The sequence below is a fragment of the Pelophylax lessonae genome (assembly GCF_965119305.1).
Source record: "Pelophylax lessonae genome assembly, chromosome: 11".
NCBI lineage: Eukaryota > Metazoa > Chordata > Amphibia > Anura > Ranidae > Pelophylax > Pelophylax lessonae.
This window is the reverse complement of record NC_138778.1, coordinates 48,107,222-48,132,443: the sequence shown is the minus strand read 5'-3', so window position 1 is coordinate 48,132,443 and position 25,222 is coordinate 48,107,222. Positions and strand designations below refer to the sequence as shown.

The 25,222-nt window shown below is 42.6% G+C and overlaps 1 protein-coding gene across 1 annotated transcript in view; it reads right to left on the bottom strand.

Annotated features, from left to right (window-relative positions):
- Positions 1-9,876: 9,876 nt before the first annotated feature.
- LOC309566139 (interleukin-17D-like) overlaps positions 9,877-25,222 on the bottom strand; it is a 16,478-nt gene continuing 1,132 nt past the window's right edge. The window contains exons 2-3 of the mRNA XM_082271199.1: positions 11,669-11,913; positions 9,877-10,420 (exon numbers count right to left, since the gene is read on the bottom strand). Of these exons, the coding sequence (XP_082127325.1) occupies positions 10,204-10,420; positions 11,669-11,913 (462 nt within the window). The 3' untranslated portion in view covers positions 9,877-10,203. The remainder of the gene's footprint in view (positions 10,421-11,668; positions 11,914-25,222) is intronic.

The window sequence follows — 25,222 nt, the reverse complement described above, 5'->3', positions numbered from 1 at the left end:
CTACAGAATTCTTGCTATCTGTTATCACCCAAACATCTTTTTCTTATTATTGAGCATACGTTAATTTTTTTCCCAACAAAAAAATGGCCTAATGCTTAACCTCCCTGGCGGTATGATTCTGTCAGGAATTACATACCAAAAGCGGTACAATTCTTTTCATGGAAATTTGGCGTTATGTATTATAGGCCTACAATTCTTAGTAATTACTGACTTAAACCTGACCAAAACAAGAGTCTAGTAGACATCCCAGATGTGATAAATTTGAAACACAAATGCATGAATTATAATCAAATCAATAATATAATTTTATTATATAATATATAATATATACAATAAAATTATATTATTGATTAGATTATAATTCATGCATTATATATTATATATATATATATATATATATATGCAATATATAACGCATGAATTATAATTGAATCAATAATATTATTTTATATATATATATATACATATATATATATATATATATATATATATATATGCGTGTGTGTGCATATATATATATATATATATATATATATGTGTGTGTGTGTGTGTGTGTGCATATATATATATATACATATATACACATATATACATATATATATATATATATATATGCATATATATATATATATATATATATATATATATATATATATACCGGTATACATATATATATATATATATATATATATATATATATATATATATATATATATATATATATATATATGCATATATATATAATATAAAATGTGTTATGTGTTTGGTGCAACGTTTTTTTTTTTTTTTTTAATTTCCCTCCCTAGTTCCGCTCCCATGCAGCATTGCTGCTGCAGGGAACGGAACTAGGAAGTGATCATACCGATGGAGGACGGAGGAGCGGCGGGACTCTCGGCTGGCGATCTCAGCAATGAGAGATCATCGCTGGATCGCCAGGAGAAGGTAAGAGACACCGCTGCGCTCTCTGCACATCCACCCCGAGCGTGACTCGGGGTTACCGCTCCTGATAGAAAAAAATCAACCCCGAGTCACGCTCGGGATTACCGCCAAGGAGGTTAAGAACATGCCTAATTAAAGGGAGTAGGGAAAGTGCTCTTGGGAGGTGTAGTTCTGGGGGAAGAAGGTGCCTACACAGGGGCATATCATGAAATCAGTGAGCCTGTGTGCAAGATCAAAAGGTGGCCCTAGACATTGATAAAGAACTAAATGCTGCGCAATTAGCATGCTTCAGCAAAAATAGGGGCATGGTTTAAACTGTGCTAATCATTGGGCGTGGCTTAAAGGGGTGTGGCAAATAGAGTCTGAGGTGACTTACATGCAGAATGTGGTTATGTTAAATAGAGAATGTACAGTGCGAAGTGTATGGCGGTGGTTAGTATGTGCAGCAGGAGGGTGTGGAGCGTATGGCGGTGGGTATTACTGTATGTGCAGGAGAGGAGTGTGGAGTGTATGGAGGTGGGTAGTATGTGTAGGAGAGGAGTGCGGAGTGTATGGCAGGGGGTAGTATGTGCAGGAGCGTGTTAGTAGCGCAGTGGATGGTGTCAGTAGTTTATTATTTTTATAATTTTTTCGTTTTTTACAATTACAGTAAAACCTTGGATTGCGAGCATAATTCGTTCCAGAAACATGCTTGTAATCCAAAGCACTCTTATATCAAAGCAAATTTTCCCATAAGAAATAATGTAAACTCAGATAATTCGTTCCACAACCATTTATCCACAAGTCTTTCAGTTTATAGTCTATATACAAAGAAAACAAAAATGTCCATCCACAAATGGCGCCTCCACAAGGGGATTAGAAGCAAAATCCAGCAGGAGCTACAGGGTATAAAAGAGAAGAGAGGCGCCTCTAAGTGTAGCAGTATGGGGACATTTAATGAAGGTTCAACTCACATGGTTGATGATTAAGAGGCACATCTAAGTATGCAGGCATCCGGTGATCTGAAAGCAAGACTTTGAATCGCTCGTGGAGCGCAGCGTGGAAGGGTGTGATGAAGATGGCAGTGAGGAGGATGGTCTATGTGGACAGCTTTACCCCGGATGCCTGCATACTTAGATGTGCCTCTTAATCATCAACCATGTGAGCTGCTAAATATTGAACCTTCATTAAATGTAACAATATAGCTACACTTAGAGGCACCTCTCTTCTCTTTTATACCCAGTTGTGACATGACGCTACTTGTATATCAAGACATCGCTTGTATATCAAGTCAAAATTTATTTTAAAAATTTGCTTGTCTTGCAAAACGCTCTCAAACCAAGGTTTTACTGTACATTATTATTTTTTTTTTCTTTGCATTTTTCTAAAATGCTTTTTTGAGGGCTAGTGGATGGTGTCAGTACAATTTTATTTTTTTTAACAATTTCTTACAATTTATTTTTAATTTTTTCACAATGCTTTGGGGTTGGGGGAGGTGACAGTTGGTATCAGTAGGGCAGTGGACAGTGTCAGTAGTTTTTTGTTTTTATTATTTTATTATCCATTATCCTTTCCAATTTTACTTTTTATTATTTTTTAAATTCTTTTTTTTTTAATAATTTTTTTTTCACAGTGCTTCTGGGGAGTGGACAGTGTCAGGAGGGCAGTGGACAGTGTCAGTAGAGCAGTGGATGGTGTCCGTAGTCTTCTATTTTTTTTTATTTTTTTACAAATTACTCTTTTTTTCATTTTTTTAACAATGCTTTTTGGGGGGGGGGGGACTGGGGCAGTGGATGGAGTTGGTAGGGCAGTGGACAGTGTCGGTTTTTATTTGTAATTCATTATTCTACAATGTTTTTCATTTTTTATACAATTCATTCATTTATTTATTTTTCACAACACTTTTTTTTTTATTAGCCCCGTTGGAGGGGCTTTGGCGAGATATCAGGGGTCTCTCACACATCTCCCCTTTGCGACAGAGAAAGGTACCACAGATTACCCAGTCCCTTTCTGCAGCCTCAGCTGCACTGAAGATGAATGAACAGGTGATCGAGGCTCCTCCCTATTCATAAACAGAAGCATCATAATCACAGTGATCACTGACTCTGCTCATTTAGAAAAGGAAGGAGCTGGTAAATAATGGGACTTTGACTTACTGTAAAATCAATTTCTCTGATTTTCATTGATGGACACAGCTCCTGGTATTCATAACCATTTGGTTATATTACCCCCTACAGGAGTAAGACACTAGGCTTTAGCCACTCAGTTTGTTACAAGCAGTGTCAGGAGAATAATAACTCCACGGATGGGTGGATGCTGTGTCCATCATTGAATATCAGAGAAATGGATTGTATGGTATTTCAAAAATCCCATTTTCTCTTACGTTCATTGACGGACACAGCTCCTGGTATTCATAACCATTGGGACATCCCAAAGCAGTGTTAAACATGAGGGGTGGGAACAACCAAAAATTCCCAAGGCTAAATATTAGCCATTTAGGCAACTGGAGCTCAACCAAACAACAGGAGCCCACCTGAAAAAAAACAATACACCCTCAAAGAGGATCAGGTACTCTTAAACAGCAGCCTGCAAAACCTTGCGGCCAAAGGAAACATCCGCAGATGTCAACACACTTTCTAAAACTTTGTAAAAGTGTGCACGGATGACCAGGTGGCCACCTTGCAAACCTGCGTCACTGACGCCTGATGACGAAAGGCCTAAGGCACTAAGTGCCCTAGTAGAGTGCTCCTTGACAGGGAAAAGAGAAACCTGATGAAATGAGCCTGAACCACTGTCTCTCTGATCCATCTGGAAATGGTCGCAGAGAAAGCGGACAACCCTTTTCGAGGTCCGTCCATGAGCACAATTAGAGAGTCTGACTTCCTGAAAGACTCTGTAGCTGCCAGGTACACCCTAATTGCCCATACCACATCCAAGGCATGCAAGGCAATTTCCTTCGGATGTTTAGGCCTGGGACACAGGGAAGGCAACACAATTTCTTCATTCAAATGAAAATCAGAGACAACCTTTGGAAGGAAAGACAGACAGGGGTGAAGAACCACCTTATCCCTGTGAATCACCAGATAGGGTGAACGACAGGATATGCCACCAGTTCCCATACCTTGCATGCAGAGGTGATAGCCACCAAAAAGGCTACCTTCTGGGACAGCGTAGGCAGAATTTAAGCTTCCGTATAGCTGAAAGCACCAAATTGAGATCCCAAGGTGGCAACGGAGCCTGCACTGGAGGAACCAAATGTCAGACACCCTGAAGAAAGGTACGAACCAGGAAGTGTGTGGTCAAAAGGTCATTTGAAGAAGACCGCCAAATCTCACACCTGGCCCTTGATGGTACTCAAGGCCAACTTCTGTTCAACCCCCCTGTGACATTATCATTGTCACTGGGAATGAAAGACAGACACTATATGTGGGTCCCCATATTCCTTTTGTATTTTGGTCACCCTGTGCCCATTATTGGTTCAGAGTATGTTGAATGTATTGCTTGTCTGTGCCTCTCCCCCTTTCCCACTTAGATGACTGGAATCCTTTCTTCCTCGATCCTGCGTAGAAGTCTGGACAGAAGCTTGAGAGGAGGGATGGAGTAAATCAGCGGATACTGACCCCACGGGACCACCAGCGCGTCTGTGGCAACTGCCAGAGGATCCCTTGACCGAGCCACAAACCTCTGCACCTTTCTGTGGAGCCGAGACGCCAACAGATCCACCTCCAGGGTGCCCCACCAGAGATACAGCTGATAAAACACCTTTGGATGAAGGGACCACTCCCCTTGGTCCAATGCCTGCGGACTGAGGTAATCCACGTGCCAGTTTTCCACCCCGGGAATGTGTATGGCGGAGAGGGCTGGAACGAACCGTTCTACCCACCTTAGAATTCCGGCTACTTCCAGAGCCACCAGGGCACTTCTGGTGCCCCCTTGGTGATTGACATAAGCCACGGCCATGGCATTGTCCGATTAAATGCGCAATGGACAACCCTGAAGACGATCTGTCCAATGATCCAGACACAGTCTGATCGCTCGGAGTTCCAAGACGTTGATCATTAGTCTGGACTTTTCCAGCATACAGATCCCCTGAGCAGAATGCTTGCCGAGGATGCCTCCCTAGCCGGACAGGCTGGCATCCGTGGTGACCACTGTCCAATACAAGGGGAGGAAGGATTTTACAAGCGGCAGAGAACAAAGCAAAGATATCAGGGACTCCCTCATTGCTCGACTCAGCCGGATCTGATTGTCCAGAGGCTGCGGAGTCTTGTCCCATTTGGTCAGAATCTCCCTTTGCAGGGACCTCGTAAAGAACTGTGCAAATGGAACCACCTCGAAGGTAAACATCATCAGGCCCAGCACGTGCATGCAAGTCTGGGGGGACGACCATCTGTTGGACAGCAGGAGGCGAATTGCAGCCTGCAATTTCTGGAGTTTGTCTACAGGGAGAAGCACTCTGGCTAAGGCCAGAATCAGAGTCCAGAATCAGGCCCAGATAGTCCAGCTTCATGGAAGAAGACAAAGCATACTTCTGAAACTTCAGAATCCAGCCAAACTCCTGCAGAGTTCGTATCGTGATCTCCAGGTTTTCCACCAGAGCATAGGGAGACACCACTTGCAGAAAGAGATCTTCCAGGTAGCTCAGTACCATGATCCCCCTTGGCATAGAAAAACTAGCCCCGGGGCTAACACTTTTGTGAAGACCTGAGGAGCAGAGGCGAGACCAAATGGTAACGCCACAAACTGATAATGCTCCTTTCCCACAGCAAAGTGGATAAAAACTCTGGTGACTGGCACATTTTGGAATGTGAAGGTAGGCATCCTTGATATCGATAGAGGCGAGGAAATCTCCCTGACGCAGGGATGCCACCACTGTTTGAATGGATTCCATTCTGAACTTCTGTACCCACACAAAGCCCTTAAGTGCCTTGAGTTCCAGGATTGGGTGCACTTTTCCTTCCTTCCTGGGAACTGTGAATAGGTTTGAGTAAAAACCCTGAAAACGTTCCGAAGTCTGAACCGGAACAATCACCCCTTGAAGGAACAGGTCTTGTACCACCTCAAACAGGCATTGTAAGCAGACTGGGGACAGGAAGGAAGGAAAAAGCCCTGCCGGGGGACAAGAGCGAAACTTGATCTTGTAGCCAGACCGAATGACTTAGTGGACCCACTTGCCTTGCACCGGAGAAGTCCACGGATCCGGAAACCAACGAAGATGTCCCCCCATCCCCAATACGGGTGAGGGCATACCTTCATGCTGAAGGAGCCTTATCCATGGGTCTGGAGAAGCCCGATCTTGGCTTGCCAGACCAGGTTCGTTTGGATCCTCCTGAAGAGGCCCTGAAAGGCTTCAAGCCCTTGTCTGTCGACCCAGAGGGAGGAAAAGACTTCTTTTGAGCTGAGAAGGAAGGCCCACGTCTACGACGAGGTTCCTTGCCCTTAGTAGCCCCTGGAGGAAAAGTACTTCTCCCCCTTTGAGACTTTTAATGATGTCATCCAGGGTAGCTCCAAACAGGAGATTTCCTTTGAAAGGAAGATCAGTCAGACATTTTTTGACGTCTGATCCACAGACCAGCACTTGAGCCAAAAGACACGCCGAAGGACCACTGCCAAAACAGAGAGGCGAGCCATCAAGGGCGCTGCATTCAAAGAGGCATCACAGATAAACTTCAGTCCCTGGATTAGCTGGCCCGCCAGCTCGGCAAAGGCAGGGGGAGCTGTTCCCCCTCCAGGTTTACAGCCTAAGAGCTTAGCCCACTCAGTCAGGAAAATGGTAAATACTGGCCTCATTGCCGAACCAGCCAGAGTGTACATATTGCGGGCCAAAGCCTCCAACTTCCAGTCAGCAAGATCCTTAAAGGCAGGGGGTCTTCAACCGGAATCATGGTTGCCTTGTTTAATCTGGAAACCGTCCTTCATCTTTAGGATCTCACGCACAGATACAATCAGTGCATCCACCAGCGCCTCTTTGTGCGTGGGCGCAGACGTGGAGGAATCATCCTCACTGATAGAGGATTCCAGGCACGTAGTTGCAGACCCAGCAGGGTGACCCACATCCGCGGCGGCCAAATCAGATTCAGCATCTGATGAGGCAGATGAGGCAGGGGAAGGCAGAGGGGCGCTTTTTTCTAGTCAGTCGCCTGCAAGCCACCTCCACCCGGGACACAAAGTACTCCAGGGATGAGGAGGGGCTCCCACCACCGAAATCACCACCCACACCGCTCCACTGTCATGGCCACCACTATTTTCAATGGCAAACCACAGCAAAATGGCCACCGGACAGCACAAACATGGCCGCCATGTATAGAAATACACAGGCTACAACAAAATGGCATCCCCACGCGGCACCACGAGGCATACAGGGACCCAGGAGGGAGACCAGGCCTCAAGGACAGATCCTGGCAGGATGGGGGCCCTGGCAGGAGACCCACCAGGTACAACCCCCCTCCCACAGTCGATTGTCTAGTCACTGGCAGCTCACCCCCCGAGCCCCCTTCGCTAGTAAGCACCCTGCCTCCACTCCAGGAACAGTGGCCAGACCACCCAAGCAGCCCCAGCGTATGTGGAGGGGAGGGGGGGCAGGTGAGGAACTTGGCAAGGGGGGGTGCCTGCGGGAAGGAAACCAACCGATCGTCCCAAGAAGGGGCCCACGTCCACCCCAAGACCCTCCAGAGGGAGAGAGGGGACAGCTACCCTCCATACCAGGAAGCAGGCGGGCACTGTTCCAGACAGAAGCCCTCTCCATGGAAATAGGGGGGCTGTTAGCCAGGAGGAATGCTGCGACTCAGCCCAAGACCCGGTCGTATGCCACCTCGCAAGGTGTTTAACTCGCAGGCCAGCCCCCATCCAGTGGCACAATGTTGCGGCTGACCTAGCACGGAGCTGAGGTCTGCGCATTCTCACTGGCCAGACTGAGGTGACCACTGGATCTTCATTATCCAGCCCATTGCCCAGTCTGGCAGTTGATTGTAGATCTCACAGGAAAAATCCAGGAGAAAAAATTTCTATCTAAAAAGAAAAAAAAATTTGCCAGGACCAAACATCCCAGCAAGGAACTAGGTTCTTACTCCTGACTAGGCAGAAAAAAACTGAGTGGCTATAGTAGAGAGAGGGAGAATGCCCCCTAGGACTGCCCATGGGTGTAGCCATAATTCTTTTCTGCCTAGTGTCTTACCCCTGTTACCCCTGTAGGGGGCAGTATAACCCAATGGTTACGAATACCAGGAGCTGTGTCTGTCAATGAATGAAAGAGAAAACATATTTACCAGCCCCTTCCTTCGCTCTCCATCCTGACAGTTCCCCATAGTAGCTGCCAGGAGAGGAGAAGAGGGAAGCTGGCAGCGCTGCGGGGGACGAGAGGGGGCAGGAGGAGGACACAGGGGTGCACCCCAAACACTCCAAAATGCCTTCACCCCAAATTCGCTCATCCATGTCTTTATGGACCTTGCTTTGTGCACTGGTGTGCAGTCATGTTGGAACAGGAAGGGGCCATCCACAAACTGTTCGCACAAAATTGGGAGCATGAAATTGTCCAAAATGTCTTGGTATGCTGACACCTTAAGAGTTTCCTTCACTGGAACTAAGGGGCCAAGCCCAATCCCTCAAAAACAACCCCACACCATAATCCCCACCTCCACCAAATGATATGGACCAGTGAAAAAAACAAGGTCTATAAAGACATGGATTAGTGAGTTTGGGGTGGGGAAACTTGACTGCAAAAGAGTCCTGACCTCAACCCAATAGAACACCTTTGGGATGAATTTGGGCGGAGTCTGCGAGCCGGGCCTTCTCGTCCAACATTCGTGAATGACCTCACAAATGCGCTTCTGGAAGAATGGCCAAACATTCCCATAGACACACTTCTAAACCTTGTGGACAGCCTTCCCAGAGGAGTTGTTATAGCTGCAAAGGGTGGGCCAACTCAATATTGTACCCTACGGACTAAGACTGGGATGCCATTAAAGTTCATGTGCATGTAAAGGCAGGCGCCCCAATTGGTAATATAGTGTATGTTCACATGGCAACTACAGTTTCTTGATCTTTTATTGTAAAGCCTTTGTGTGTGTGTTTTTTTTTGTAGTACTCCATTTTGACTAATGGTTATGTCGGTTGTCCACGCTTATTTGTAGATCACTTACCATATATACTATTATGGACCAACAATATTTGTGCAACTTACTCAGTCTTAGTCGTAACGATTGGAATGCCACTTTGTGATCATCAGTTCCCTATTTCCATTTCTCTTTTTATATTTGATATTTGCAATAAATAAGTAAAAAAAAAAAATAAAGAAGTTTCTTTGGAGTTTATTTTTAGTAATAAGTTACATTCTGAACTGGAACCACATGAGAAGACAGCAGGCCACCGTAAGAATACTCATAGAAAAAAGCACAATCACCAACAACTGGCCCTATATAAAATATATAAATAAATGATTGCACCAACATCTAGGTATCCTTCATTTTATTAATAAAACATATAAACTTTACAAAGCATAAAAAAATATGAACATGAAACTTCATAGAGCAAAACAGTATGTATATATTGCAATCATCCTGATTGTCTATATGGCCTTATCATCTTCTAGAGCTAGCTTCAGTCAAGTGAAGAAATAGTAAGTGCCAAAAGTTTTTTAGGAATCCTAAATATGTAGCTAAAAAAGTGTGTCCAGCTTTATAACTCTAATAAAAGAGACACCCGACTTATCATACAAAAGTAAAAAAAACTTACTTCATACAATAATACCATGTACAAAAAGAGTAGAAAAATGCATACACCTTATCCACACAAACTGGATATCAATACATTTACTTAACCTTGTAGACTTTATTTCAATTATTTGCGTTTGAGCTCTTCTTAATCAATTTAAAGTCTTTGGGGTTGCCTTGGTTTTAGTCCTTTATTTCCTTTCTATAGGTGTCACGTTCCGAAATTCCCAAAAAATATTTAGCAGATTTGTGGATTCCTGTATCTATGGTACAGATACAAACCTGTATATAACCGTAACTCTCACCCAGTCATTTCTTTTATCAATGCACTTTTTTCCGTACCAAGATAGTGCTCTACCGACTTAATGTATGTCATTCAACAGTCATCATTTTTATTCTTGGTTGAGTTACGTTAAAAAACACACATAACTTGGAGGAGGTCAACCCATCAAACTTGATCTTGGTTCACAAAGGAAACAGGTTTTGGCTCCATAATTTTTCTTTAACAGTAGAATTTTCAGATTAAAAATCATAGTGGATTCACCAGTGATCACTGATGATTAACGTTGGAAGATATTCATGGAAATCGACAGATGCAGAACTGAGCAATTCGAATGTGTCGTAATTTGTAGACATATCTTGACTTCTTGCACTTGGAAGTTTTGTATAAGATTGGCACTTCTTTGTAGAATGGCACACTGACCATCGAGTTAGCTTTGGATGAAACACAGCCTTTACAAAGACAGTACGCCTCAACAATAGATGGAGGATATCTGTTCAAGTCTTCATTGATTCTAAATATGGAAGGAAAGGTAGGTGAGTACATTTTTTGACCCGAGTAACAGTAAAAGATTATATTCATATTTTTTGGTCTGTAAACTATCATGATAAAGTCCATGTGTAGCCAAAAATCATAAAGATATTGCAACCTGCGCTACATTTTAATTTGTTTAGGTGTGTTTGAACATATTCACAAAAACGTGTGCATTGAGGTGCAGTGTTGCATTGTGAATCAGTCCTTGGTGCTCCTGCCAGAAGACAGGCTGTACCTAACTTCCATCTATGGGCTGTTGATCCTCCCAGAAATCCATTGGACCTTTAACTTCCTTCACACAGTACAGCAGCGTTCCCCAAACTTTTTTACACCAGAGAGCGGTTTTGTGGCTGCCAATTTTTCCAGGAACTGGGGGGGGGGTGCAGAGTCGATTCCCCTTCACACCACAGCCCCTCTTTACATAGAGCCCCTTTACAGTGCAGTCACCTTTACATGAATGTAACGCAGACTGTACTGTAAAGGAGGGGCTGTGATGGGAAGGGGATTGCGCTGTAAAGGGCCACTGTGATGTAAAGGGCACTGCACTGTAAAGGGGCACTGTAATGATTATAGTGCAGTCCCCTTTATATCACTGTACCCCTTTACATTACAGCCCCCCCTCCCATCACAGTGCCCCTTGCAGTCATATCCCCCCTTTTTCTCTCTAATCACAGTGCCCCCTTTCTCTAGACAGTGGGCGGGAGCTGCCCAACTTATCATATTAACAAGCGGGTGATTATCCACTTGTTAATAGGGAAAGATTCCCACTCTCTGTGCAGCTCTCCAGCTCCTCCCAACCCCTGTGCTGCTGACAGGATGACATTGTCAATGGGGTTGGAGAGCTGGGAGAGGAGACACAGGCATGGCTGCACAGCGAGAGGTGGGAGGGGACCGCAGTCTGTGATAGACCTGTTTGGACTGCAGTCGCCGCTCATCTTCTGCTGTGCGGCCCAGCAATCAACAGGTCACGGACCGTTAACGGTCCGAAGCCCAGAGGTTGGGGACCCCTGCTTTACAGTGTTATCTCAAGCAGTGTGTTATCAGCCCTGCCCAGTTTACCTCTGAGGAGTATCTTTGGGGACAACTGCTCCTACATAGAAATTCTCCATAAAAATTATTTGGCTGTAGGTAAGTTGTTCCTTGAAGGAGTCAAGCCAATATCCCCAAGCATTGTTTTTCTTGAGAAGGACAAATAACAGAAAGACTTTAGAAGACAAGATTCTTTTACCTGTAAGACCAGGGAGAAATACTTCTGTCCTGCATCAGCTCGGATGAGATATTGATGCTGGAAGGGCATTTCTTAATCTTAATGTCAGGCACATTGTCTTGCCTGATGAGGAGCAGGGAATCTGGTGCCAGTCTTTCAAGCTTAATCCTCAAATGTTCCTCAGAGGGGTTTTTGCATCTCAGATTCTGTCTTCCTTCACATTTTATATACATCAAGATGAAGATCAGAGCCAGCAACAGCTTCATCTGTAAAAAGATAGCACAAGACAGGTCAAATATATTCATTAAAATGCTGCAGAAACAACAAATACTATATTTCTGCACAAATCACCCAATTTTCATTATTATATTCCAAAGAAGATACTCTGCTGTAGGTTTCTCTTTAAAAGGCATTTTGGTCGCCCATTTCAATCTTCAGTTTTTTAGATTTTTACCTAACATAGATCATATAAACCTGAGTCATTTGCTATTATAATTTTAAAATATGGGATTCTCACAAATATGCCAAAAAAAGTATGTCACTGGTTTTCACTCGCTACAATTTATGACAATCCCCCCATGAAAACTTCACTGCTCTTGAAATGGTGGACCGCCAATGCTTTTTTTTTAATCATATATAAAATTATCAAAGTGTCTTGTATAATTCCGTGGGTAAAATTGAAAGAATTATATATTGTTCCTTCTAAAGAATTTTATGGATGCACAGAAAGACTTATACAAAAACCTCTCAAGAATAGTCAAAAGCCTGTCAACAATTTCAACATGTTCTACTAATACAAATACTAAAGAGGGAACATATAAAGTGTTGATGTGTTGGTATTTGACACCAGTTAGATTAATTCACTTTACTCCAAATTATTCCAATGTTTGCTTGGGGGACATGATGAGATTGGAAATATGAACCATATGTTGGTCTTGCCCTTTATTGAACAATTTTTGGAAGGAAGGTTTTCATTTAATATCTATTCTTTTTCAACAATAAATGCACTAAATGCATGAATAACCCTTTTACATTTAAAGATAGGAACCATACCAAAAACACAACAGAAATAAGTTCCCTTTTTCCTTTTTGCAGCGAAACAATCTATTGCTAGAGCTAGGAAGCAACAGAATGTATCTTTTAGCACAGTTATAGAGCAATATTCACATCCAAAACTGTAATAGTATATATTAATGTCAGTAATAAAGTACTGTTAATCTATATTATTACAGCTTTAGATGTGAATACTGCTCTATAACTGTGCTAAAAGCTCCTGAAGAAGCGGTGGTATCTCCGCGAAACATGTAGAGTGTCCAACACTCCGATGGTATCTGCCACCATCGATAGTGGTCACAGTTTTAGATGTGAATACTGCTCTATAACTGTGCTAAAAGCTCCTGAAGAAGCGGTGGTATCTCCGCGAAACATGTAGAGTGTCCAACACTCCGATGGTATCTGCCACCATCGATAGTGGTCACAGTTTTAGATGTGAATACTGCTCTATAACTGTGCTAAAAGCTCCTGAAGAAGCGGTGGTATCTCCGCGAAACATGTCGAGCGTCCAACACCGAGATGGTATCTGCCACCATCGATAGTGGTCATAGTACTCAATCTATGATTTGTGTTCTGTATAGAAATTAATGTGGAAAACATACTATTTTATGCATATATCTTTTATTAAAAATGCATGTTTTAAATTGGTTTGAATAAAACTGAATTTTATTGAAAGAACTTTTTAAGTTTTGTACAGTACCATGAAAGTCCACTCAAAAAAAATGTATTTCTATATTTTGATAGGACGTAGGTACCCATCCTATACATGACCTATATTGGCACCTTCTTTTTTTCTTAAATTCTTTATTTATTGGTATGCCACATGTAATAACAACCAACAATGAAAAAGTATGGCTCCTCATTACAGTAAGTCAATTTTGTGTCCAGAATACAACATAAAAGAAACAGTAAAATAGACAGCTGGCATATAAACACGGCAAATATCTACTATTGATCAAATATCTAAGCCAAACCGTGAGGTGAAGTATTCAATTAAATCTGTAGGTAACCGAGCCAAGTGGGAGTTCGGGTTACGCAAAGCCCATCTCCTGAGATCATGACAGTGGGACCGTAACCTCTACCGGCATCTATCTTTTGGCCGGAGTACAGAGGCCGCTAATCCCCATTTCAAAAGGAACAGCACGTAGATAAGCAAAAATCCAACCTATAAATACACGCACACCAAGAAGCATGTTTTATATAATTATTTAATAGAGAAAAGGGCATCCAAGGTGTCGAAAAGCAAGTACGAGGGTGAAGAGAAGAAGCAGAGAGGAAGTTGTACAAGAAAGTTAGGATAAAAAGGGGTGGGAAGAAGGGGGAGAGAAAAAAAAAGGGATAAATTGTGTAGGGGTGGGGGGGGGGGGGTTATTTGAGGCCTTTTTTTTTCAATTTTAAAAGAGATATTTTTATTTATTTTTTTATTTAAATCATACTTACCTAGGTGGAGCATCAGTCCGATGCTGCATCTGTCCCCAGCCGGCTCTAACACTGAGAACCGAGCGATTAGCGGTGTTTAATTGGCTGTCAGTCAGCAGCTCTCTGCTCTGCCCCCCCCCCCCCATCCCCCGCTCAGTGGAGCTGGGCTGAGCCGGTCGCTGGTCCAGACATGTGAGCAGAACCTGATTTTATTGTCGCAATCTGTTTCCAAGCCTGGACTGGCTCTGTGACATCAGCGGACAGCAGGCTTCAGCCTGTTGTCTGCTGAAAATGGCCCACAGCAGTGCAGAACAAACTGCACTCTTGGGATCTTCAGAAGTACAACCTAATGAGCTTTGGCTAAAATGTATGGAAGGTAATGGCGCTCAAGTGTAGTGCTGGGGGGGTAGATCAGCTGCAACAACGGGGGGGGGGGAGGGAAGTAGGGTATCAAAGGGGAGTATAACAACATACAGAAGGCATCACGTTGAGCCAGAGGAGTTCAAGGAGTCCTATGCACAAGGGGGGGGATGAAAAGTCCATGTGCTAGTCTCTAACCAGGAGTAATTAATGATACATGGACCATGGATGACAAAGGAGTGCGCATGTCCATACCAGACATCGGCGCATGTTCCGAAACACGTAGTGAGCCCAGACTGCCCACACTACCCTCTCCTCCCAGTGACGTCAGATGCTCCCGCCGGCCGCCACACCAGCCCTTCCATCTTGTCCACCGCGACCCTGGGAACCATAGAGCAGGCCTCTCAAGTTCTTCAGAGCTGCCGGACCCCATCTGGATGCTGCACACAGCTACACAGCTACACCCACCGCCGGAGCAGGACACGCTGGACACTTGAATCCACTTACCTCCATGTAAGTTGCTACTATTGTCATTGTAATAAATTACTTTTATCACACTCAAGATGCGCTTTCCCCTCCTTTACTTTAATGAGCTTTGGCTGTACTTCTCCTTTAATGAAAACTGCAGATTTAACAGTATTGAAAATTATTTTGAAATGACATTAGCATGTAAAAGATTAAATGCGATTTTAGTAAACATGTATATACGGTATCTACTTTAAAACCATGCAAATGATTTACTAATAGTCGACCTTTCTACAGTATTGCTATACCATAAAAAGGTTGAACTGGGTTGAAGCATGCTTGGTTTCCTTAGATTTATGGAGGAAAAGTAAAAAGGTTAGACAGGGCAAAGGTTTTGTTCGCTATGTTTTTGTTTTGGTTTTTTTTCCTATTACAACAATCGGCACTAGACACTCGGTTGGCACTGAATGCGTGTCTTTAAATACACCTGTTTGTGGACAATTTCACTTAACACTTCACTTTAAGCCTCAGGGCTGTCACAGCTGGGTTTAAATTTAAACAAAGAACCTTTCATATTTCATGGAACTGGCCCATCCAGATTCCACAAATACGCTGACATTTAATCTAATGTAGATAGGGGATCAAAAGCATTTTTCTTAAATTAGCAACAAAGAATGCATGAAGTCTTGGGTATAAAAAGTTACAAACAGAAGAAGGCACAGAGGAGTTGATTTACAAAAGGCAAATAGACTGTGCACTTTGTAAGGTGCAGTTGCACTCTGCAAGTGAAGTTGCTCCCGAGCTTAGTAAATGTGCAGAAGCTCTACTGACTTCCATCATTCAATCATGTGCAAGCAAACATGCTGTTTTTTTACATTATCTTTGCAAGTAATTGGGTGTTCTTTGCAAAGTGAAGTTTTCCTCATTTCCTAAGCTCTGAAGCAACTGCATTTGCAATCACCCCCCCAGTCTATTTGCCTTTAGCCAATCAACAACTGAGTGTGCTGCTTATACATACACAGGGAAAGCCGCTCAGGCGTGTAGTGTCCAAAACATCCAAGTCGGGTGCTCGTTAGATCCACAATCCCGGCAGCTGTATTCATTAGAAGTAGAAAACTGCACTCCGACTTGAAGATGAATAAAAATATATTTATTGAAGAATCCAAAAATCCATAGTTGACAAAAATATCAGAGACAAGGGAAACTGAGTGTGTTGGCCTTGCCAAATACATTTGCTCATTAATTGAAATTAAAATGTGAATAGTATTAGCAAACATAGAACAATGAGCACATCGAAACAACCAACCCACCACATCAATGGCAAGGATGAACCACCAATGGTCACCACTGGCATCCAACATCATGCCTCATTCTCTTTGGCCTGAAGAGGGTTTTTATGAATGTTCATGAACATGGGTTCCGAAAATCCAGAGTAGATGTCCCGGTACATATTCTATTTGCCATTTATTACTTATATGACATTGTTTCTACAATAAATTAGGTAAATGAACATCTAGAGTGCTGGTGACTGTACATCTCCTTCTTTAGTATTTGAATAGCACCATCTGTTGTGGGCTCTACCAGGGGCGTCACTAGAATTCACAGTAGGGCTCGATTCACATCTATGCATGTTGCTTTTGAGCATTTCTGTAATGCTTTTTGGTGTGCTTTCCAAGATTTTTACCGTGATTAAGCCGCGATTGTACCGCGATTTGCGTTTTTTTATTAAGAAAATTTGTTGTTGGGCACATTTAAAAACGCAAAATCGTGGTAAAATCGTGGCAAAAACGCAATACTTGCATTTTGGATGCAGGTCTATTGAAGTCTATTACATGCAAAACTCTGCATTTTGCAGGAAAAAAAGTCCCCGACCCTTTCCAAAAATGCAGAGGCACAAGAATCTATTGATGTGAACGTGTTCCATAGGAACTCATGTTAAAAAAATTAAATGCATTTCTGCAAAAAGCATGAAAGAACGCATTAGTGTGAATCCAGCCTAAAATCTGCCAGAATTTGCACCCCCACATTGGTCAGTGGGGGGGGGGGGTATCATTGAAAATCCACAATACCTACCTCCACTCCAATGGTCCAACATCCGCAAGGTTCCTCACCGGTGCCGGTATCTTCTCCCTGGATTCTTCCTGGTGTTGGTCTTCAGCCATCTTGGTTGGCTCGCGTGTTATGACTTAACTCCAGCACATGCACATGTCTGGGTACATTTTAAAGCAGACTGCAACAGGCAGGTAGTTATATTTCATTACAGAAGAGACCTTGCATGCCTCTACTGCAATAAAGAGCCTGCCTAGTTGCATTTTTTTTTTTAAATTCAGCCTTTATTAATGCTGACTACTATAAATGAAAAATGACATAGCCACCAGGAATTCTACAAAGGTCACTATGTAGTCCTAGGAGGGCAGGCAGGGCTTCCGCAGAGCCACTGCTGTGCCTGTTCCCTGTACCGAGGAAGAGAACTTTTGTGGTGAACCCAAACTAAGCTGGCCGAGGTGGGTGGATGAGATCATGGAAAAAGAGAATAAACTGAAGAATATAGGTAAGTAATCAAATGTATTTATTTTGCAAATGCTTTTCAAACATGTAGTGCTTTGACCTAGTGCACTGAAGTGCCATTAAAAATGAATGGCACCACAATGCATGTTATGTGCATTACCATGCATTGCAGTAATGCATGAGGATGTTTAAATCCAGTCTATATTCAAGCACCAGGGAAGCAGCTACAGTAAATACACAGACGCATATGAAGAAGACTTGTTTTGCAAGCCAAATGTTTGCAATCCTGTTTTGGCAGTGCGGAGATGTACTCTTTCCTGCCAGACAGAAGAATGATCTATCTGACCTTATGTTTCTCCACTGCAGGCTCGGCAAAACATCTTGGTCAAGGACCTGACATTGGATAATGAAGGAACTGCGGTGTACTAATGAGGTCAACCATGTGCTCCTTCCTCCTGTCAGCAACCTCTCTTTGTTAGATTGACAGCACACTGCAGTATAGTAAAGCCAAATTGGTGCTTAGTGCTGCCTCTACCTTTCTCCTTCTGTGTAGAGGATTTCTGAAAGCTGATAGACAAATAAAGGTACTATAAAAAAAATGTTTTTTTATTGATTACCTAACCACATGGCAGGATGTAAACACAAGTTGGTTATTGGCTTTTTCCTCCTCACGCGAGTGAAGAAGAAAGCCAATAACCAGCTTCTGTTACAGGGACATCGGTACCAACATTGCCCCACACTTCTGCTAATCAATGCCCACCAGTGTTGCTAATCAGTGCTGCCAATCGGTGCCCATCAATGCCTCATCATCTGTGTCACCTATCAGTGCTTCCTGTCTGTGCTGCATACCAGTGCCCATCAGTGCCACCTATCAGTGCCCATCAGTGCCACCTATTAGTGCTGCGTATCAGTGGCACCTCTCAGTGCCCTTCAGTGCCGTTTATCAGAGCGCATCGGTGCCACCTATCAGTGCCCATCAGTACTGCCTAATCAGTGCCGCCTCAGTAGTGCCTATCAGTGCCCATCAGTGCAGCCTATCTGTGCCCATCAGTGTAGCCTCATCAAGACATATCAGTGAAGGAGAAAAATTACCTGTTTGCTAAATTTTATAACAAACTATGATTTTTTTTTTTTCTTCAAAATTTTCGGTCTTTTTTTGTTTGTTTATCAAAAAATAAAAAAACCCAGTGGTGATAAAATACCACCAAAAGAAAAAAAATGTGGCCCGGGCAGGAAGGGGGTAAAAGTGCCCAGTAGACAAGTGGTTAAAGTGTATCAACAACCAACACTTTTTAAGTCTGGGATAGAGAAGAGATTGGCTAAAACCTTTGTCATTTTTTTTGCCTTTCTCTTAATTTCCTGCCGTTAAGACAGTGAAAGGAAATCTCCTCAAAGTGAGAAGACATCCCCTCTGGTGGTTGTCACCATTGGAGGATTTCCCCTCCTCTTCTAAGCTGGTAACAACTGTAAAGTTTTAAATTTCCCATGACTTTCTGTACCAGTGATAGTAGTCACCAAGACAAATAAAGAGGCTGAAGCTACTCAAAGGGGACATAGACCACAATAAAGGATAAAACAGGGGTTTTACCTATTCCAAGATTAATCTAAAACTGACAAAAAAAAAAGTTTTGGCTTTTGGTGCACTTTTATAACTATCTATAATTTTTATTTAAAGTGTATGTATATACATTTTTTTGTTTTGCTTAGAATTAGGAAGTGTTAAAACGATTTGTTTTTCGTTTTTATTTTTTATTTTTTTTGCTTTGTCCTGTTAGGGAAATTTCCCTTCACTTTCTGTCCTGGATACTTACCAGAAACAGACAGAAAATCTTTTTTTTTTTTTTGCTTAGGGAATTCCAATCTTAGTTGTCACTGGAACATTGGTCCCCATTAGGGTTGCCACACCATCCCTTTAAAACCGAACACATATTAATTACACAGGTTCTGTGGCTGATCAGAGGGTAATTAAGCTCACTTGGTGTCTTATCTGCATTAAATTAGCCTTGGAAACTAATTTATATGTGTTCAGATTTAAAGGGATGAGGTGGCAACCCTAGTCCCCATTGGGTGATATACCCTTGTCTCTTTCTCTGATGACAAAGCTAAAACTCTGGTTTGCCTTTACTCTCTAAGGTTGGTTTAGGCTCCATTCACATTTGTGCAACTTGTCGTGCAACTTTGGACATCAAGTTGTTCCCCATGTTTTCCAATGGTAACCATTCATATATGTGCAACTTAAAGTTTCAGCAACTTCAAGTTCATGCACTACTTTGGTCCTACTTTCATGCAACTTGAGGGCCATAGACTTCAATGTTAATCCTCAAAAGTTGCATGAAAGTCATACCTGAACGTTATACAATGCAACAGTTGTGCAACAGTTGTCTATTATCACTGGTCAATGCCAAAGTCTTATGCACCCATCCAAAGTTGCGTCAAAGTTGAACCAAAGTTGCACCAAAATTCCACTCCAAATTAGGACCGACTTTGGAGTCCTACGAGTGTGAATGGAGCCTTACTAAAACTGGAGAGTGCAAAATCTCTTACAGCTGTGCTTTGTAGCCAATAAGCTTCTATTTTTAGCCTGTTTAAATAAGCTTTGACAAAAAAAAAACTGGAAGCTGATCGGTTTCTTTGCAGAGCTGCACCAGATCCACTTTCCAGTTTTAGTAAATCAACCCCTCTTTCTAAAAAGACTAAAACCTCGTATACACGCATTGATAGTTGGCCGTGAATTTTCGGCCAACGTCCGATCGGCCGATTTTCGGCTTGTTAGTATGATGCTTTCGACAACCGACTCCGACTTTTCGGCCGAAAAAAATCTGGTGTGCAGGCTATAAAATTTTTGTTGGCTGTCAACAGAACGGCCGATTTTCCGTCAGTCAGTACAGATTTCGGCAGACAAAAATCTGATGAGCAAGACTGGACAGAGAAGAAAAAACACACGGAAAGTAAACCATCACATGACATCACTTCTGAAGTTGATTTTTGTTGGCCGAGAAAATTCGTGTCTAGAGCACATTCCAACCAACACAACAACACTGGACAAAAGACAGCCAATCGGTCGGCCGATAATCGTTGCGTGTGTACGAGGCATTAGGTCTAACCCTTTGCACCACTTTATTGAAAACACAAACAAGTTTTGCCTTTACATACACTTAAAATGGAAGTTTAGGAGCTAAACAGGAGCCCCACCTCCTTCATCCCTCAGACAAGTGAAGGCTTTTCTTCTTAAAAGAAAGGTGTAAAATCTCAGCACACACTCAGGACTTGTATGACAGCATTCTAAGAGGGATTGAAGCTGTTACAAAGGTGGCCCTACTCCCTCTTAGGTGATTAGTATTTCTAGATGTTTCTGTTATTTTGTCCACCCCTTTTTTTACAGCACCATCCATTCCCCAAGCAACTAGACAGAGATTATTGCACCAACAACGGCTGTCAATGTAAAGAACAGGAGCTAGGAGCCAGGATCCATGGCCCCCATGCCGCCATACGTGGATTCCAAAAATAGCCATACAATCTCCAATCTATGCAACATGTATTTTAGATTTACCGAAAAGAATTGAGATGTTGCACGAATGTGTAATTAGCCAGACAGGTCCTTGGAAGGGCTGAAATAGTAAAAACATTGAAATGTGTATGGTAAGCTTAAAGTAAACTTGTGGCCAGGCTATGGGCATTCAAGTGCTTACATATTCCTAAAGCGGTAGTAAACCGTGGGTCCTAAAATAGAAAAAAAATCCCCTGCAAGGCAATGGCATAACGTGCTAGTATAGCATATTATGCAATACTTACCTTAGAACGAAGCCCTCCAGCAGTGTCTTCCATCTTCCCCCAATCTTCCTTCCAGGTTTGCTTGCTCTGGTCCTGTAAATGGCTGAGCCGTGATGACGTAACTCCCTCGCATGGGCACAGGAGTTGCGGTTTGCGGCACAGAGCTTTGTTCCTTGCCATCCGTCCCTTCAGAGCGCATGCGCCAGTGATGTCACCAGCTGCATCCAGTGTGAATATCTCCTAAACACCAAAAGTTTAGGAGATATTCACTGTACCTACAGGTAAGCCTTATTATTGGCTTATCTGTAGATACAAGTTTAAAATCAGGATTTACTACAACTTTAACATGCAGTAAATTAGTTTTTAAACAAGCGTTTACTGACCTCTGTATCTAAGGACACTGTTGAGCATTAGCAATTCATCCTTAAAGTTCACAGCAGAAGCACTGAAGTCATCCAAATCCCCTTCTCAGCAGCTCGGTCCACCCTGAATTGCTCCACAGTGCCTGCGGCTACATAGGGCTTGTTTTAAAGCTCATTTACAACTTGATAAGAATATGTAAATGCATGTAAATGAATATCCATAGCATGGCCATAAGTTCACTTTAAGGCAAAGTGTAATTTGCAAAGTGTAGGAATTTCTTTGCAGTCAACACTTAGGGGTTGATTTACTAAAACTGGAGAGTGCAAAATCTGGTGCAGCTCTGCAAAGAAACCAATCAACTTCCAGGTTTTTTTTGTCAAAGCTTAATTAAATAAGCTGAAATTAGAAGCTGATTTGCTACCATGCACAGCTGCACCAGATTTTACACCCTCCAGTTTTAGTAAATCGATTTAACCTGGCCATACATTATTGATTGTGATGATTTGGGGAGCCATGTCATCTGCTGGTGTCGGTCGACTGTTTTATCTAGTCCAAAGTCAGAGTAGCCCTCTACCATTAAATCCTAGAGCACTTCATGTTTCCCTCTGCTGACCAGCTTTATGGAGATGCTGATTTCCTTTTCCAGCAGGACTTGGCACCTGCCCACACTGCCAAAAGTACCAATACCTGGTTTAATGATCATGGTATCACTGTGCTTGATTGGTCAGCAAACTCGCCCGACTTAAACCCCAAAGAGAATCTGTGGGGTATTATCAAGAGGAAGATGAGAGACACCAGACCCAACAATGCAGACGAGCTGAAAGTCGCTATCAAAGCAACCTAGGCTTCTATAACACCTCAGCAGTGCCACAGGCTGATCGCCTCCATGCCAAGCCACATGGATGCAGTAGTTCATGCAAAAGGAGTCCCAACCAAGTATTGAGTGCATACTATACTGTACATGAACATACTTTTCAGTAAGCCAACGTTTCTATATTAAAAAAACCTTTTGTTAATTGGTCTTGTGTAATATTCTAATTTTCTGAGATACTGAATTTGGGGTTTTCACTAGCTGTAAGCCATAATCATCAAAATTAAAAGAAATAAATTATTAAAAGATATCACTCTGTGTGTAACGCATCTATATAAAATATATGAGTTTCACTTTTTGAATGGAATTATTGAAATAAATTAACTTTTTGAGGATATTCTAATTTTTTGAGACGTACCCGTATATATAAAACACAGCAATGCATAAGGTTTATAGTAATATAGCGATAGCAAGCAAAACAAGTGGTAAATTGAGTCTGTAAAATTCCACTCGGAAGGTAAAGAATTCATCCCCACATTCCTGCATAGAGAAGACCTGATCTCTTATTACACAGCACATACTACGACACAGACACTGCAGGTGCTATGGGTCAGGTGTAATGCTCTGTTTCTCCAGTGGTCCCATGCACCCAAGCTTATGAGGGTGTGAATGCTCTTGGTTTATATTTGCAGGGACGTTTTAACCATAAGGAGCATGATTAATATTTATGTCTGATAAACCAGTCCGACCAATCGGTGTCCTTCACTGATGAAACACAAACTGCAATATGCTGATCTCTACCTGACTCTATATTATTACACAAGTTATACTGCAAAATGCATTCTAAGGCTCCATGCACACTGGGCTTCAAAAAATGCCCCTTCTCTTGGCATAAAAAAAAGCGCTCATATAGAGCGTTTTTTGTAAAAAGTTTAGGAGAGTTTTGTGTTTTTTTTTCTGGCAGTAAGCTTCAATCAGAAACACAAACCAGAAGGTTTTTTTTTCCTGCCTCTAAGGCTCGGTTCACATATATGCGATGCGGGAAGGCTGCGAATTCGCAGCCTTTTCCCGCATCGCACACGCACCCCCGGCAGTTCACACTGCCATATGCGATACGCTGGGGGTGTCAATGTAATCTTAACGACACCCCCAGTTTGATCGCATATCGCAGTGCGATCGTGCAGTTCGCACAGGATGGGATCGCACAAGTGTGAACCGCTGTGCGATCCGATCCTGATGCGGCTGCAAAAATGCCTCCTGTGCGTGTTTGCACCGGGTGCGATGCGAATTTAGCCATACAAAGTGTATGGCTAAACTCGCACCGCACAGCTGATCGCATGTAATGTCAGAGAGGTGCGCTCCGACATTACATGCGAACCCGGCACTCGCAGAAGTGTGAACCGGGTCTCAACGTTGAGCTCAAAATATGCCTAAACCTCCTAATGTGCATGGACACATAGGATAACATTGAGCTGCTTCTACAGGCAGAACACAAAACTCCTGTAGAAGCAGCGATTTTTCAGCCAATGTGCATGGAGCCTTAAACAGCACAACTGCAATCATTCTCTTGTATGGAGTCGCTTATATGGGACCATTATCCAGAGCTGTTCTCAACTGGATACCTGTTTCAGGCAAGTGACCTAGAAAGAGTTAAAGCCAGAAGATTCACACTAGCAGCAATAAAATACAAAAAAAATATTGTCTGCTTTTTAGCTGTAATCTGCAACCAAGAATTAAAGTTTACTGTGACCATGGAGATATAGATACACAGAAAACTTTTTCTGCCTACAAACACAGTTTGCCAACGATACCAGGAAGAGTAATTCACAATCACCGGATCACATTATCAGTTTTACTGCAAACTGCAGATAACAGTGGAGGTCTGATATTCTCAGGAACGTCCCATGTACGCAGAGGTACTGTCCCTTCATATAATTAGATAGATAGATAGATAGATAGATAGATAGATAGATAGATAGATAGATAGATAGATAGATAGATAGATAGATAGATAGATAGATAGATAGATAGATAGATAGATAGATAGATAGATAGATAGATAGACAGACATATTCATGGCTAAGAAGAGAGACAGAGAGAGAGAGAAAGAAAGAAGAAAGAAAAGAAAGAAAGAAAGAAAGAAAGAAAGAAAGAAAGAAAGAAAGAAAGAAAGAGAAATGAAAATTTACATACATTACAGACAGAGAGACAAATAGAGACATAGATAGATAGATAGATAGATAGATAGATAGATAGATAGATAGATAGATAGATAGATAGATAGATAGATAGATAGAGATAGATAGATAGATAGATAGATAGATAGACAGACATATTCATGGCTAAGAAGAGAGACAGAGAGAGAGAAAGAAAGAAAGAAAGAAAGAAAGAAAGAAAGAAAGAAGAAAGAAAAGAAAGAAAGAAAGAAAGAAGAAAGAAACAGAAAGAAGGAAAGAAAGAAGAAAGAAAGAAGAGAGGGAGGGAGAGAGAGAGGGGAGGGAGAGAGAGAGAGGGAGAGAGAGAGAGAGGAGGACGAGAGAGAGAGAGAGAGAGAGAGAGAGAGAGAGAGAGAGAGAGAGAGAGAGAGAGAGAGAGGAGAGAGAGTGGAGGAGAGAGAGATGAGAGGGGGAGAGAGGAGAGAGAGAGAGAGAGGGGTGGGAGAGAGGAGAAGGGAGAGGGAGAGAGAGAGGAGAGAGAGAGGGGAGGGAGGAGAGAGAGGGAGAGAGAGGGGGAGAGAGAGAGGGAGGGAGAGAGAGAGAGAGGAGAGGGAGGGAGAGAGGAGAGAGAGGGGAGAGAGGAGAGGAGGAGAGAGAGAGGGGAGAGAG